This window comes from Monodelphis domestica, chromosome 1 (genome assembly GCF_027887165.1).
Source record: "Monodelphis domestica isolate mMonDom1 chromosome 1, mMonDom1.pri, whole genome shotgun sequence".
Taxonomy (NCBI): Eukaryota; Metazoa; Chordata; class Mammalia; order Didelphimorphia; family Didelphidae; genus Monodelphis; species Monodelphis domestica.
In genome coordinates, this window is record NC_077227.1 from 347,924,778 (window position 1) to 347,941,522 (window position 16,745).

The following is a 16,745-nucleotide window of genomic DNA, read 5'->3' on the forward strand; positions in this document are numbered from 1 at the left end:
AACTTGGGCCCAAAACCACTCTTCTGCTATTCCAGCTTGATATGATAGAAAAACTTCTTTATTTGCAATCAGCGTCTAAGTTTAAAACTCAGCTCTGCTGCTAATTCACTGTGTGAACTTCAATAAGTAATCTCATATCTCTAGGTCTCGTAGCCTTCAATTGGATAGTTTCAAAGGTGTTTTCCAGCTTAAAAAAAAATGTGATCCTATCAAACCTCTCTGGACCTCAATTTCCTAATTTAGAAAACAAAAGCATTGGTCTAAGTATTCTTTAAGGTCTCTGACAGATTTAAATGCTATGATTTCCCATCAACTAATTTTATTTGGTCATTTTTTTAGTTGTGTACAATACTTTGTGACCCTTGTGGGGTTTTCTTGGCTAAGATTTTGGAATGCTTTGCCATGTCCTTCTCCGGTTCATTTTACAATTGAGGAAACTGAGGCAAATAGGGTTAAGCTACTTGCCCAGGGTCACAAACTAGTGTCTGAGACTACATATCAAACCAGGTCTTCCTGAGTCTAAGACCAGCATTTTGTCTACTGTACCCCCTAGCTAATACCTCAAGCAAAACCTAAAAATCAAAATGACCACTGGTCTTGGGTATGGAGCATTCAAGTGTTCTTCCCTTGGCATGCATGCTTTGGCATCCATACAAGTTGCATGTTTCAGTAGGTTATTAAGCTTAAGCCCATCTACTCTAAGTTGAAATTAAACAATGTTAAATAGAAAAGGATAATAGCACTTGGAGTTGTAACTAGAATGGTAGAACCAGAACATAACATTGTACCAGGTAAATGAAGACACTGAGTTTAAAAAACTAAAAAAATACTGATTACAAAGGGCAGCTGGGTGCTTCAGTGGATTGAGATCCAAGCCTACACATGGGAGGTCCTGGGTTTAAATTTGGCCTCAGACACTTCTTAGCTGTGTGACCCTGGGTAAGTCACTTTTGACTTTGCCTATTTTGCCTGGGTAAGTCACTTTTTGCCCCATTGCCTAGCCTAGAGTGGTCTCTTCTGCCTTGGAACCAATACACAGTGTTGATTCTAAGATGGAAGGTAAGGGTTTAAAAAAATGATCAGTTTCAGGAAATGTGACTGAGAGATCGTGTGTTATACTGGAAAGAGCACTCATTCATCTTGAAGTAAGACTTGGTTTCCTAGACTAACTAGCTTGGACACTACATTTTCAAGCTTAGACAAAAGACTTGACCTCTCTGGCCCTGAATTCTTCATGAGCAAAATGGGCAATGATCTTGATGCTACCTACCATATAGATTGCTGAATTTGTTAGGAATCTTAAGTGCTCTAAAAATGGGTGCTACAAGATGACATGTTTAAAGTCTTGGCACTCTCAAATAAAAAAAATGAGAGCTACTTTTACCTCTTTTAATAATTAAGGGAAAAGGTTTTTTGTTATTGTTCAAGAGGAAGACTCTTGATACTTAGATATTATATATATGTGTATAAAGAGAGTGTGAGTAATGTTGATTAAATTTTAAAATGTCTCCTGATTTTTGAAGAGCTAATTGTTCAATATTTACCAGCACATCCCTGAGTCCAGTACAAATTTGTCTCTACATTTCTTCCATTTCTATCCTAGTTTTGGCTCTCAATACTTCTTGCCCAGATTATACAATGATCTTCTACCTTTTCTTCTTGACACTGGGCTTTCCTCTTTCCTCCCCAACACATTTTCTGTTCTACTTTCAGACGTAATGAATACCAGTTTCATGATAGCACATCTCTGCACAAGAACCTACCATAATTCCCATTTATAATCCAAGTAAAGCAAAATTACTTTGCTTAGCTTCTATGGACCATAATCATTTTATACTAGGCCCTATCTACCCAGCTTTTTTCTTCCCTATTGCCCCAAATTTATTCATGTTGATTAATCATTTATTGAACAAACACCTATTAAAAAATAAAAGGTAGAATGTAATTAAGCATTAAATTATCTATCAACTAATATTTATAATATATATTTAATCTTAACCATGTCCTATGACTATTTTAATTAATAATATATTATTTATAATATTGTACATCATATATGGAACATGATAAATGCTTGTTGACTAATTGACAATAAGTATTGTCTCAGCAAAAAGAGACATTGGTGTGGGCTGAGAAAAACCGTGAAGTTTCAAGGAGGTAGGACTTGAACTGAACTTTGAACATGCAAAAGATTTGGACTGACAGAGAGGAGATGAGAAAGAGCATTAAAAGATAGAAGAAGAAGAAGAACCAGAGAATGGAATTGAGAATGAGCATGGTGCATTTGGGGAATACTGATCTCTGGGATAAGTCATTAAAGCCCCCCAAGTCTCAGATCCTTCATCTGTTAACTAAGTATATTGTGCTATATAGCCTTTGAGGCTCCTTTTTTTAGCTCTAGATCTGTGAGCCTATAATTAAAATGGGGGAGTCAGAGGGGGAGGTGTGTGCTTATTTTTTTCTCAGAAACTTCTAGCAAATGAACCCATATCTGTGAATGAAAAAGTTCTGTTGTTGGGGAGATACACAGAGAGAGAAGTAGGGGAGAGAGAGAGAGGAAGGAAGGAAGGAATGAGGAAAGGAAAGGAGGGAGGAAGGAAGGCAAGAAGGACATCAGGCCAGGGGAAAGAAGGAGAAATAAAGACAGACAGAAAGGAAGGAAGGAGGGAAGGAAGGAAGGAAAGAAAAAGATAGAGAAAGAAAGAAAGAAAATTCAATGTGTTTCATCATTAGAAAATAGATTGTGGGGACAATTTTTCTGTGGGAGAAAAAAAAAGCAAAATGAAAGTTTAATTTCTGTGTACTTTATCAAAGACAAAGAAATACAAGCCATATAGATAGATAATCTTCCTGGAGACCTTCTTGAAACATCTACCTACAACTGCTCATGTGTCCCAAAGTTGGTGAGCAAAAAATAAGTCCTAGTACCAGCTTTGTAATTCCATAGCTATATGATCTTGATCTAGCATGTCACTTCTTTCTGGATTCTCACTTTCCTCAAATGAACATAAGAACTTAAGAATATATGCTTCTTTACTTGCCACACAACTCTCCTACTAAAAATAACACACACACACACACACACATACACACACACACACAGATAGGGGAGGGGACAGTCAGGTGGCTCATTGATTTGGCCTGGAATCAGGAAGACCTGCATTCAGATCCAACCTCAGATACTCACCAGCTGTGTGACCCTGGGAAAGTCACTTCACCTCTATTTTTCCTTAATATACTGGAGAAAAAAATGGCAAACCATTCCAGTATCTTTACTAAGAAAACTCCATATAGGGTCACAAAGATTTGGATATGACTGAACAACAACAATAGATCTATATCTACATGTATAATATATTGTAAGTATATAATACTTTATATTATATGTAACACACATATATAAGTATGTTTCATATATATGTATATATTTACATAATGCTTTGGATGGTAAGCTTCATAGAGGTGTCAAAGGAAGAAGGAGTAGGGAAGGGCTCATGTTTTAAAAGATATCTCTCCTTTCCTTGTTACTGCACCATTTCCTCCTTGTTCCTGGACAGATTAGTCTCTGTCTGACTGATATTTTGTCCCTCTCATAGTGAAATACTTTTGCCAGATGAGTCATCTCTCACAATGGGGGAAGGGAGAAATATTGCTCTTTTAATTAGGTCCACAGAGATGGTAAGAGAATCTTGAGTGTCTCTATCAAGGACCTGTTCATGCATCACTTGTTTGATTTGTTTTTGTTTTTATTAAACTCCTTTTAAGGAAAAACGTTGTAATGGGGGCCTGTGATGCCAGAACCCCACCATTTCAGGAACAGTTTCCTTCTTAAGTTGAACCATAAGAGATGTATTTTTGTTCTGACTGAAACAAGAATATCTTACATTTGCATACTTTATTTCAAAGTGTGTTCACATACATGGCCTAATTTAAGCTTCAAAATCTTATGAGGCAGGCAGGGAGAGTATGTGTCCTTATTCCTAGTCATCATTTGAGGAAATTGAGGTCTAAGGAGATTCAATGATTTGTCCAAGGTCACAGGGAGTGAAAAAGTTTTTGTCATATGAGAACCAGTTCGAGGAACTGAGGATATCTAGCCCCCCAAAGAGAAGAGTTTGAGAAAACGATAGCTATACAAATATTTAAAGTACAACCATGTGAAAAGAGGATTGGGCACAGGCAGCAGCAGTACTGAATCCAAAATGGTGGCCAGCATAGGCCAATGTGGGAATTAGGAGACATCTGAAAATGTGCAATGAAAAAATTCCATAATACCTCAGTTGATTAAGTTAATTTATTGATTTTGCATGTGTTTATTGTTCCTGGCAATCCTCCATGTGATAAAAGTAACTTCAGAATTGAAATCAACTTCTTAACAGTGTCTATTGAAATCATCATATTTAAAATACAGATTGTTCTCCCTTGCATCAATTAAAATGGGCAGATCTATCTACCAGAGCTAAAAAATGGAAGCCAGTAATCTAAACTGATAAAATCATTTAGCTTCGCATAGAACTTGTGAATGACCTCGAGTTTGAGCACCCCTTTCAGGATGACCTAGATAAATAATACTCTAAAAATTATGAAAAAAATTCTGTAAGAACACTGAAGAGTTCAAAGAAATATAGGAAAAGCAACAGGAAGGCTAAAACCTTCCATGCCTATTTCCAGCAAAAAGGACCAAGACCCAAGAGAGCTCTTTCAAAATACCCTGCAAAGCAGGACTCTATAGAAAATCAGTGGAACTCTGGTGACCACTGCCTAGTGTTAAATTGTGGCAGTTACCAATTTTTTTTAACAATTTAAAGATCAAAAGTGGTATAAGCAAACCTATAAAGAGAGTATTAAAAATTTAGGATGCTTCAACAACAAAAGAAAAAAGAAAGAAAAGAAGAAATTAGGCTTATTTTGCTTGGCTTCAGGGGGTAAAATGAGGAGCTTGGATTTTAACTAGGTGAATGTTACAGAAAGGCAGATTTATGCTGAATTTAAGAAAAAAAGTTGCCTACCTATTAGAATTGTCCAAAAATTGGATTGAGTGCCAGAGAAGGTAATCAGTTTTTCCAAGGATGATCAGCTGTCAGGTATAGTATAGAAGACTTCATTTTGATTCAGGCTAGCCTCCATGGACTCTTCCAAATTTAAGATTCTCTTTCACCTCTATATTTAGTGGCAAAGCTAAAACTAGAATTTTGGTCTTCTGACCAGGTCAATCCTTTCCATCATACCTACATAATGGGCCGTCTAAGCATTTACAAGAGTTCCAGTGGGCTTCTACAGGTCTGTTCATCTGACTTGCATGTTTTTGGCTTTGAATAAATTATCCACAATTTCTTTTGACAATTAAGTAAGATGTGATGATGTGAGGAAGAGAAACATAATTTCTCCATATAAGCCTATAAGGTATCATTTGCCAGTCATAAAGGAAAATAGAGTCAATCAGTTTTGAAATAGTTTCATCATCTTGGAAAGTCTTTATTTATTTGTTTATTTATTGGAAAATCTTTAAAGAAAAAAAAATTGCTCACCTTGGTCCTGATAACAGAATTATACCACTGGTAACAGAGATTGGGGTGAATAGCAGAACTGTCACCGATGGTCCATGACAGTTAGAACCGCTGATAGATGCTGGAACTCCTTACTTTGCAAGGCAATATTGGGATGAACACACACACACACACACACACACACACACACACACACACACACACGAAATTTTACTAAATTTCAGAAACCTTGTTCAAATATTTAACACACAGTGCCTATGCCGTTAGAACAGAATTCCTAGCTTGGCACATGGGCTCAAAGAATAGCCATTAGGCCTGTTAGTGGAGGACAAGCCAGGTGATCAATTGGTTAATCACTAAATATATATTACGTACTTACTATGTGTCAGGCACTTAGACTGTGAATACAAAGAAGCAAGCCCAATGAATTTTTATTAAGCACCTAATATGTGCCAGATACTTTTCTTATGCTAAGAATCAAAGAAAAAGCAAAATCAATAAATATTTATTAAGCATTTAATATGTACCTAGCACTGTTCTTGATGCTAAAGATATAAAAAGCAAAATCAGTTCCTGCCCTCAAGGAGCTTACATTCTTAAGAGGAAGACAGAATGTATATGAATAGGTACATACAAGATACTTATAAAGTAGATACAAAAGTAACTTTTTGTTCTGCTTCTTTCACTCTTCTATAATTTCACATACAACTGAGAAAGAATGTTATATACAGCAACAGAAATATTGTTTGAAGAATGACTTTTGTGTACTCACCTATAGAGAAGGAACTGATGAATAGGAATAAGATATAGTTTTATACATAAACAAACCTCCCCCCCCCCCAAATGATGCCTTCTCTAACGGGGGCAGGAGAGAGGAGGAGGGAGTTAACTGAATGTTTTAATGAAACAAATAAAAAATATTTTTTTTTGGAAAGTAACCTTGTATGGGAAGATACTATTTATTGGAAGGACTAGAAAAGGCTTCCTAAGAAAATGGCCTTTGATCTTAGTCTTGAAGGAAATCAAAGATTCTGAGGGATAGAAGTGAGGAGGGAGAGCATTCCAGGCATAGGGGACAATGTAAAACCAGGGAGAAATGGGCGTTCATCAAAAGTTGACTGCAGTGGGATTTATTTTGTGACCATGGCAATTCGCAAAGACCATTTTCTATGGCAAAGAGAGACCATGATATGGATCAGTGGAAGAAATAGCCAGATGAATTCACAGATCCTTGAAGAATGACTTCTGATGATGGTTCCATAGTGATTATCACTAAATTCTTCCTACCTTGGGTTTGTTTTCTTTTACTTCTCTTCCCAGTGATAAGCATCACAGAGGCTAACTGGTTTGGCTATTTTTGTTAGACAGATCTGTTAACTCAGTTAAAAAGCCAATTAGATTCTGTCAAACCACCAGACTATTTTTGTCTCCAAGATACAAAATCACTTCAATAAGTAATTCCCCCCCCCCCCCACTGAATTCAATTCAATTATACAAACGTTTCTTGAATACCTACTCAGAGCACATAGAAGGGACTATTGGAAAGTTCCCAGGTTCTGTTATTGGTAAACATATATCCCAGTCCCAGCTCCTCCAATTACTAACTGCATGGTCTCTGGCAAAACACTTTGACTCTTTAGGTCTAATGTTCCTCATTTATAAAATGAAGAGACTGCACCAAATGATCAACTATATATCTGTGGACTTAGGAAGTACAGCTAGGTCTCTATTTGCGTGAACAAAGAATCCCCTGAAGTGGTTGCATATACCCATGTTCATACTGCTTGAAGACATAATTTTGTAAAATATAGTCACTGGTTCCAGTTCACTGGAAATAGGTGACTCAAATTTGAGTAATTCAAATACTCCAAGGGATTCTTTATTTATAGGAATTGGATACATTACAAATAAATCAAGTTGAACTTATAGTATAGTAGAAGGAGAGCACAAATATAAGTTACCACAATATAAAATGATATGATTGCATGAGAAATACAAACAGAGATCTGAGAGAACAAAGGCATTACCAGTAGAGGGAAATAGGAAAGGCTTTATGGAACAGGTAATATTTGAGTGGAACTTTAAGGAGTGGGTTTAAATTCTTTTAAAGAAATTCAACAAGTAGAGATTGGCAGGACAGGGACTGGGAATGATAACATTCTGGACACAGGGAACAACATGAGCAAAAGCACAGAAGCAAATGATGGTGTGGCATAGAAAAGAGATTTCAAGTAGTTCGATTTAGCTTGCACCTGAAATATGTGAAAGGAAGTAATATGAGAAAAGACTGGTAAGAGAAGAAGATATTTTATTGAAGAGGGTATTGAATCAAAGTCTACTTAGAATTTTGTTCCATAGGCAACAGGGAGCCGTATTAAGGTTCTGACTTCAAATCCAGCATCAGGCACTTCTTAGCTCTGAGACCTTGGGCAAGTCACTTAACCTCTGTATGCTTAGGAGGCAGGTAGGTGACTCAGTAAATAGAGTTCTAGAGATAGGAAGACCTGAGCTCATATTTGGTCTCACACACTTTTTAGTTGTGTGACCCTGACTCTGATTGCCTGATAAAAGGATCCACAAGAGAAGAAAGTGGCAAACCACAAGGACAGCCAAGAAAATCCCATGGTCCAGGAAGTCACAAAGTGTTGGATATGACTGAATGACAATAATCAGGGTTCTAAGCAGAGGATTATCATCCTAGTCTGTGTTTGTACCCACAGCCTAACACAAAGTTTAATAAATGTTTGTTGAATGACTACATCAAAAATGAGAAAGATTATTCTGTCAATGGAATTAAGGATGATTTGGCAAGAACAGAATGAAAGCAGAGATATTGGTTATAGAGCTGTTTTGTTAGTCCTGGAAGAGTGGGAAACAAGGCCTGTGTCAGGGTGATGGTAGTCAGAATAGGGAAAAAGGAAGGGATGTGAGACCTACTGATGAAATAAAGTTGATAGGAAGTGGGAACTGATTGTAAGTGATGGCTGACTGCTTGTTTTTGGCATCTAACAGACCCATCCTATGGGTTGTGCTACCCTTCTACACAGAAGGAGTTATTTTTCTTTGCTATCCAAAGAAGATGAGAGGGAGAATAGCAGATTTAAAAATAAAATGACATTCCTCATAATTTATTTTTTTTTAAAGTCAAGATCACTGGCAAGCTAACAGTCTTCCCAATCTCCTGTGATATTTCCCTGGAGGTTCTAATGGAAAAGAGCCTGGCTGCACTGTACCCTATATTTCATTCCTCTCCCACTCAAAATACACAGCCCTTATACCCAGGCTCCTTTCTTTATAACAAGGAGTAATATCATTTGCAAGCTTTCCATAAATACTGTTTACCCAGCTCAGTCCTGGCACTACTTTTCTGAAGACCACACTGACTCATTGGGGCTCTTCCTTCTGAACCCATAATTTCTACCAGGCACTGATTGCACTGGCAACCCTTATGGTTGACTGGATGCCAGGTGATTCACTAGCAAGAGTTTCTGTTCTCAAAATCCTTCTTTTTCAGGGGTAGCAGGGAGAGAACAAACAGACCAATTTCATGCCAGTGGTGCATAAGGGACGAATAGACAAATAGCTACAGTGGGAATACTGAAGCCTACAGTGCTCAGGAGATGGTGATTTTTAGAAAATGTTTAGAATACACACATGCATTCAGTGTATACACACATAGACAAAGTACACGCTAGGCTAGAAAGCAGCTTTGGAGACATTCCCTTAGAGCCCTAAAAAGCTTCCAATTTGAATAATTCGACCACTTCTAGGGATTCGTTATTTGCACTAATCTAGACCCAGCTGTATTAAAGTTAGGTAAAATGATCCCTAACAGCATTAACTTCAGATCCTATGAAAACAGATTTCAAGCAAGTGCAGGAAAGTCGGCTCTGACCTTCTCAGTGTGCAAAATAAGTACAGACTATAACTGAACAACTCCAACACCCAACAAACATTATAGCCTTACGTCAAAAGCCAAAATCTATTTGGCTAATTGCTGTCTTGGGCATGCCCCAAGTTATTACATAGACAGTGACAAACTTGAGAGCCTAAGAAAACGTGCCTGGCAGCATCTAGTGGAAATCTGTCTTGACACCATCAGTTTTGATGACTTGTTTGCATGCTAAGTGTGATCAAATGAGAACAGGCAGAAACATTCTAGAATGATTTTCCCATCCATGTCAGGAAACACCTTTTTGACATAATCATGCTTTTTTTTTTTCTGAAAGTCTTTCCTTGAGGGAAGAATCTCTATCTAGAAGGCAGTCAGGCTGATCTTACAAGCAAATCGAAGTCTGTCACCAGCGAGCTTTTGCCAAGAACAGCAGTCATCTAGAATCTGTGAAAAGCAGTGTCAGCAAAGCTTTGGGGGAAGTCATACACCCATCCCACTTGCTTTCCACCCTCCCAGACACCCGCCCTCTCTGGTCTGTACCTTCTGTGTGGCAGCTGGAAGAAAGGATGGTGTTCGGAGGTCGGAAGATGTAAGGCAGGTAACGAGAAAAGCATTTCATCTTCCAGAAAAAAAAAAAAAGAATTCTAAATCAAAAACCAGTTTCCTGAATCCATGAGGATTCTTGCGGCTTTCCAGGCAGGCTACATCACCGATAGGTTTATGTAGGATCTCTCCCAGATCTGCAAAGCCAGGAAGCCTGAGGAAGAACTGGCAGTGGACCCCATTTTGCCATCAGCACCAGGAAGAGCTGCTTACATTTCTGCATGCAGCTCAAACTCAGAAGCCCCCAAGCAAGCCGGGATATAAGCACTTCATTGGCTGGAGCTCATCAGAGCAGGATTTGCTGAGTAAGTCAGTCCTGCCTGTAAACACACACTCAACAACACTGCCCGAAATCAGCCTCAACCTTTTTCCTTCTTCTGGTCAGTTTCTCTTTGAGAAATAGAAATCCAGCAGGATACGGGAGCACTGAGGATAAATGACCATCTCTTATTCAGTTAGAAGATCAGATGAAACAAAGGCGGTACAGAGCCCCGCTCAGGGAGAGACTGCTGCTAAGAGGAGTCGCCCTGTCATGCCAGGGATCTCAGGAATATTAAAGTACTGTGCAATGAAATGGGTCTCTGTCCCTGCTTCATCTAGATCTGATTCTTTCTTCTTGTTCTTGTTCTTCTTCTTTTTAATACCACGAGGAGAACAAAGGGGCTATTTACCACTTAGGTGAACCAGAACATAACAGGGTTGAGGAATCGGTGACAGGGGACTAACACTGACAGATTTGATGTTCCACAACTATGTGCCTGCTTTTTTTTTTTTCCCTTCTGCCAGCTCTCACACAAGAGCAGTAACTTTAGCTCAGAGTGGGTTGCTGTTCAAATTTAAAGTCACAGTACAAGAATAGTGGAACCTGAATTTAGATGGGCTGCCTCCTTCCCCACACATATAGGAATATTCATGGGGGTGAAAGGATTGGGGCTCAAGTCAGTTATGGAACAGTATGCTCCTGAATGGATGAGAATGTGACTAGAGGCTAGTGCGAAAGGAGAAAATGCCCATTGCATTATGGTTAGATGACATTTTTTGGCCATAGAAACTTGCAAAAACTATCTGCAAAGTCGGAGAAGGGTTGTGCTCTTCATCTGTGGAAATATATAATAACCACACTGATAGAATCCAAGCAAGGCAAATCGATAGACCACCCTTGACTCAAGTCAAAGTAATGGGCTTGGAAATATTATGCCAAACAAACTCAGAGCCTCTCTTGGGCTTTGCTCCCTTGTTCTTTGGTTATAGGTGGCCATTGCTATGGAGGACAAGGTTACACATGGAACCAATGTGGAAGTGTCCAACTTAAGGTTATTTGGCAGGGAATATGGCAGAGTAGCTAGAGGGATAGGACTGACTTCTCAAGCCAAAGCACAAAACTGGCCTATTAAGTATCAAATGGTCTTCTCATTTCATTAAAAACTCAAGTTCTGCTTGTTTTCACAGATTTTAAACCTACCACCTGACCGGAGGCCACTGTCTCTTCCCCTGCATCATGAAATATACCTTCCTTTGACACTGACTCACACTTTTCTGATCCTGACACCAAATTCTGCCTCCAATCCCACTGCTTAGCACCCCTAACCCTAACCTGGCAAGACTAGAAGAAATATCACAAGATGCTGTTTTGCTAACTATCATATCATTATCAACCATCTCACCTTTGATACAGGATTAAAGATAAAAATGTTCTTCATCATTCTAGACAGAGAGAAAGGAAGAATAAAACTATCCCATGTCTTATGTAACAAACACCAATGGCAAATTTTAAGAACCAGCAAAACAGCTCTCCAATAAGGATGAATTTTAGAGTATTTAATGTGAACATGCTTTGAAGTTATCCATAAGAATAATTTTCAAGATTTAAAACATCAGCTTTTTAAAAAGTATTGTTATTTAATTTATCATTGGTGGAATGTTCTAGATTACATCAGATAGCAGATGACTATTGTTCCAGGCAGCATGATCACAAGGCAATTCTTTGCTTTGCTGTTCATCCTCACCTTGAATTTGGATCTGTATGATATCAAACAACTAATTGATTTGGGCAATTTAGTAAAGCAACAAATTGATTCAATGGAAAAAATAATCTATCACAGAACCACATGTCTCCTGAAGAGACTCAGCCATGGGAACTGAAATGATGGCTTATTCTAATGAGATGGAGGCATTTGGAGAGTTGTTTCTAAAGTGGAAGGGTTCATACACCATGAACTTCCAACCTCCTTTAACTGCATGATCTAGATTAGCTGCATGGATAATCCCAGATTTGTTGGAAAAAAGCACATACTTATATTTCCTTGTTAATATCTTTGGCATATAAAACCTAGTATTAGCAATAAACACTTCTTTTTTTGCATTCAAAGAAAACTTATTTTCAAGTGTATCCACAAAACAAGTCAATATTACAATATTTTATAAAAATATTAAGTTTTAGGCTACCATTTTTTAGTTTTTAAAAAGTATTTGTGCTAGAGGGTTTTTTTTCTGCCAACTTTCATTTTTGGTTAGGGTATATTCCACATTAAGATTTTAGAGATGAAAAGTTGTTGGAAAAAAAAGCTTTAAATGTATAAAGTTGATTTTCTTAACAAGTTTAAAAATACATAACCATTTAAAATGAATACATATTGTTAGTGTTAAATTTCTTTACTATATAAATGCTATTACAAGGAACTATTTCCATTCAGTTAAAACCTAATGAATACCGCATCATTTTCTGGCTTTTTTCTTTAATGACATTAGTACATAAATATATAATTGCATTACCCTTTTTAAATGCTTAGAAAATTTACAAATTCATAGTTTACATAAAGCCCTTTAAAAATCTGATATCACAGGTTTATAGAAGGTAGGGGAAAATGATATGATGGCACTATTTTTAGAAAGATACTTTTGGTAGAGGGATTCAATACTAAGTAGGTAATGTAAACATGAAAATCATAATCTTTAGTACCAGAATTCTATTGCCAACTTGCATTAAATTTTTCCATCACATTTTTAAAAAATGGCTTGAATTTTAACAGATACCAAAGGATAAATTAAAGTTTTCATGATTCATTCAGGTAAATGAAAGTTATAAAACTTCATTTCCAAACTCCAGAGACATATGATATTATTGCTTAATACAAGGTATAACTGCAAAGAGAAGCTTTAAAAAATAACAAATGATAACCTTCAAAGATGTCTCCTTCAAAAACTACATTTAAGCAATAAACACTTCTTAAATACCCATTATCTTTAGTCAGAGCTAAAACCAGGAAGTTTTGCTCTGAAGTCAAGTATCTCAAACCATGCCTGTGGTGAGTATTATACTGCAAAGCAATCAATATAGCAGGACAGAATGGCAGGACAAGGGAGGCACTTACTATAGCTTGTTATAACTCACCTTATTTTAGCTATTCTTACTACTAATCTCTGTTGTTTTTATACCTCTTCATCAACACTTTCGAAATTTGGCACTCTAGGACAAGGCCCAGAACATTGGCCCTTAGTTCTAGATTGATATATAGAACATGTACACAAAGTTTAGGTAGAATTTCATCCTGGTCCTCATGGAGATCATAGTCTAGTAGGAGAATGAAACTAAGGTAGACAACTAAAAAAAACAGACAATTACATGATTAATGCATTAAGTTTATAAAATAAAGTATTCGATAAGATGAGAAAATAAAATGGTGGCTGAACCAAGTTGGATTTGATAAGACTAGACCCAATAATTGATGAATGATGCAGTAGCCACTGAGCAAATCCACTGGGTTTTACATGTGTCATTGATCAAGACCTATTTCCATATTATTAATATTTGTAGTAAGGTGATTGCTTAGAGTCTACATCCTCAACCATATCTCCACCAACTCATGTGATCAAGCAGTTGTTTTTCTTCTATGTTTCTACTACACAGTTATTTCTCTGGATGTGGATAGAGTTCTTTCTCATAAGTCCCTCAGAAATGTTCTTGATGATTGCACTGTTTCTAGTAGAGAAGTTCATTACATTAGACTGTGCCACAGTGTATCCATCTCTGTGTATAATGTTCTCCTGGGTCTGCTCCTTTCACTCTGCATCAATTCCTGGAGATCATTCCAGTTCACATGGAATTCCTTCAGTTCAGTATTCCTTTGAGCACAATAGTATTCCATCACCAACATATACCACAATTTGTTTGGCTATTCCCCAATCTAAGGGCATCCCTTCATTTTCCAATTTTTTTTCCACCACAAAGAGTGTAGCTATAAATATTTTTGTACAAGTCTTTCCCCCTATGATCTCTTTGGGGTATAAACCCAGCAGTGGTATGGCTGGATTAAAGGGCAGATAGTCTTTTAAAGTCCTTTGCGCATAGGTACAAATTGTCCTCCAGAATGGTTGGATCTTTTCACAACTCCACCAGCAATGCATTAATGTCCCAATTTTGTCACATCTCCTCCAACATTTGTTACTTTCCTTTGCTGTCATGTTAGCCAATCTGCTAGGTGTGAAGTGATACTTCAGAGTTGCTTTGATTTGCATTTCGCTTTTTCATGTGTTTATTGATAGTTTTGATTTCTTTATCTGAAAATTGCCTATTCATATCCCTTGCCCATTTGTCAATTGGGGAATGGCTTGATTTTTTTGTACAATTGATTTAGCTACTTATGAATTTGAGTAATTAGACCTTTGTCAGAGGTTTTTGTTATAAAGATTTTTTCCCCAATTTGTTACTTTCCTTCAAATTTTGATTGCATTGGTTTTGTTTGTCCAAAACCTTTTTAATTTAATGTAATCAAAATGATTTATTTTACATTTTGTAACATTTTCTAACTCTTGCTTGGTTTTAAAAAATGTCCTTTCCTATAGATCTGACAGGTATGCTATTCTATGTTCACCTAATTTACTAATAGTTTTCTTCTTTATATTCAAATCATTCACCCATTCTGAATTTTTCTTGGTATAGGGTGTGAGATGTTGATCTAAACCCAATACTGTTTTCCAATTTTCCCAGCAGTTTTTGTCAATTAGTGAATTGTTGTCCCTAAAGCTGGGATCTTTGGGTTTATCATACACTGTAAGATTCTTAACTTCAACATGAAACAAAAAAGTCACACATGTCCTATATCCAAATTCTAGAAGAACTACTTCTAAAGTACCCAGTTTCCCCTGCCTTTATCTGAAAAAATCTCCCTATGTCCCAAAGTATGGCTGTAACCACCCTTGAGCATGCAGGATCAGTGCTTCATATAAAGCAGCATGGGACCTAGATAGATATTTTTTTTTTATCACCCCTCCACTGTCAAAATGTATGATGAGATTAAGACACCTATGTTAGCAATTCCAGCTCAGAAGACTTCCCTGATCTTCTTAGTTGGTTGGCCCTCTCTTAGGGCCAAAGCAAATATGATATTTGCTTCAATGTTTATATCTATGAATGAAACTGCAATGCTTCAAATCTGCTGTAGAGTTGGTGCTCTTCAATTGATCAACAATAGAAAACAAGCATTTATTAAGTGCTTTCTACATGCTAGACAATAAAGATGCAAATTCAAATAATGAAACATTCTTTCTTCTCAAGAATCTTCCATTCTAATGGGGAAAACATTATGTACACATAAATATATACCTGAAGTCCACACAAGTATAAATAGAATAAACATGAAGAGAATAAATACAAATAAAAATAAGTTAGTTTAAATACAAGATGGTTAGGGAGGGTTAATAGTTAGGGGATCAGGAAAGGCTTTCTGTAAAAGGTGATACATGTACATCCTGAAGGAAGAGATTATATAAGGTGGAGGTAAGGAGGAAGTTATTTCAAGCATGGGGGGTGTCCATTGAAAAGTTACAGAAATGGAGATAAGAGTATCATGTATGATGAGAAGAGAAAAGGCCAATTTGAATGGCTCTCAGAATACAGGAAGAGAGTAATTTAGAATGACAGAAAGACAGGTAGGAACTAGACCTTTAGAATCTAGTCAGAGAAGTTGATATTTTATTCTGGGGAAGTAGTGAACTATTGGAGTTTAAAAACAAAGAGTGGCATGGTCATCCTTGCATTTAAGGAAAATTACATTAGCAAATGTGCATAGCATGTATAGGAATAGGAAAAGACTTAAGGCAGGGGACCAATAAGGAAGCTATGGCAATAGACTAGGTGAAAAGTGATAAGATCCTCAACTAAGGTGGTTGCTGCATGAGTAGAGAGAACTCATATGAGAGAGATGGTATGAAAGTATAAACAGTGAGATTGTTTGGATCTGATTGGATATATGGGATGAAGAAGGATGAGGAGGGAAGGATAATGCCAAAGTTAAAAACCTTGGAGACTAAAAGAATCTTGGTGCCTATGATTCAAATAAGGAAACTTGAAAGATAAGTGGACTGGGAGGAAAAGATAATGAATTCAGTTTGGGGCATGTTGAATCATCTTTGGCAATGGTCACAGGATGTCTGGTGGACTTGCCACATTACTGTCCAATAGAAGGAAGGAAAAAAGAGATGGAATGAGATGTGTTTACTTTTCCATCTGCCATGTACATAGAGTGAGAAGAAAAGACTACAAAAGATCTGTCCACTCTAGTGAGGCCACATGTGCTAGACCTTTGACCAACCTAGTCCTGACCTCCTGAAAATCGGGGCAATCATATCCATTCTATATTCCAACATCTATTATATATGAATGGAAGTGATATCTCTTTTTCCAAGAAAGAAACATTTTGAATTAAAGGGATTTTGCCTTATTTATAGCATTCATTCATTCC

At 37.0% G+C, this 16,745-nt stretch overlaps 1 protein-coding gene across 4 annotated transcripts in view; it reads right to left on the reverse strand.

Annotated features, from left to right (window-relative positions):
* Positions 1 to 16,745, reverse strand: part of PPP2R2B (protein phosphatase 2 regulatory subunit Bbeta) — a 536,905-nt gene that overhangs the window by 478,375 nt on the left and 41,785 nt on the right. Inside the window, exon 1 of one of the 4 annotated variants that reach the window (XM_001369148.4) lies at positions 9,943 to 11,031. The exons of 2 other annotated variants lie outside the window; for them this stretch is intronic. In XM_001369148.4, coding sequence (XP_001369185.1) covers positions 9,943 to 10,021 — 79 coding nt within the window. In that variant the 5' untranslated portion in view covers positions 10,022 to 11,031. Of the gene's footprint in view, positions 1 to 9,942; positions 11,032 to 16,745 lie in introns of those variants that run through there. One more of the 4 variants, XM_007473841.3, reaches the window with a different exon arrangement.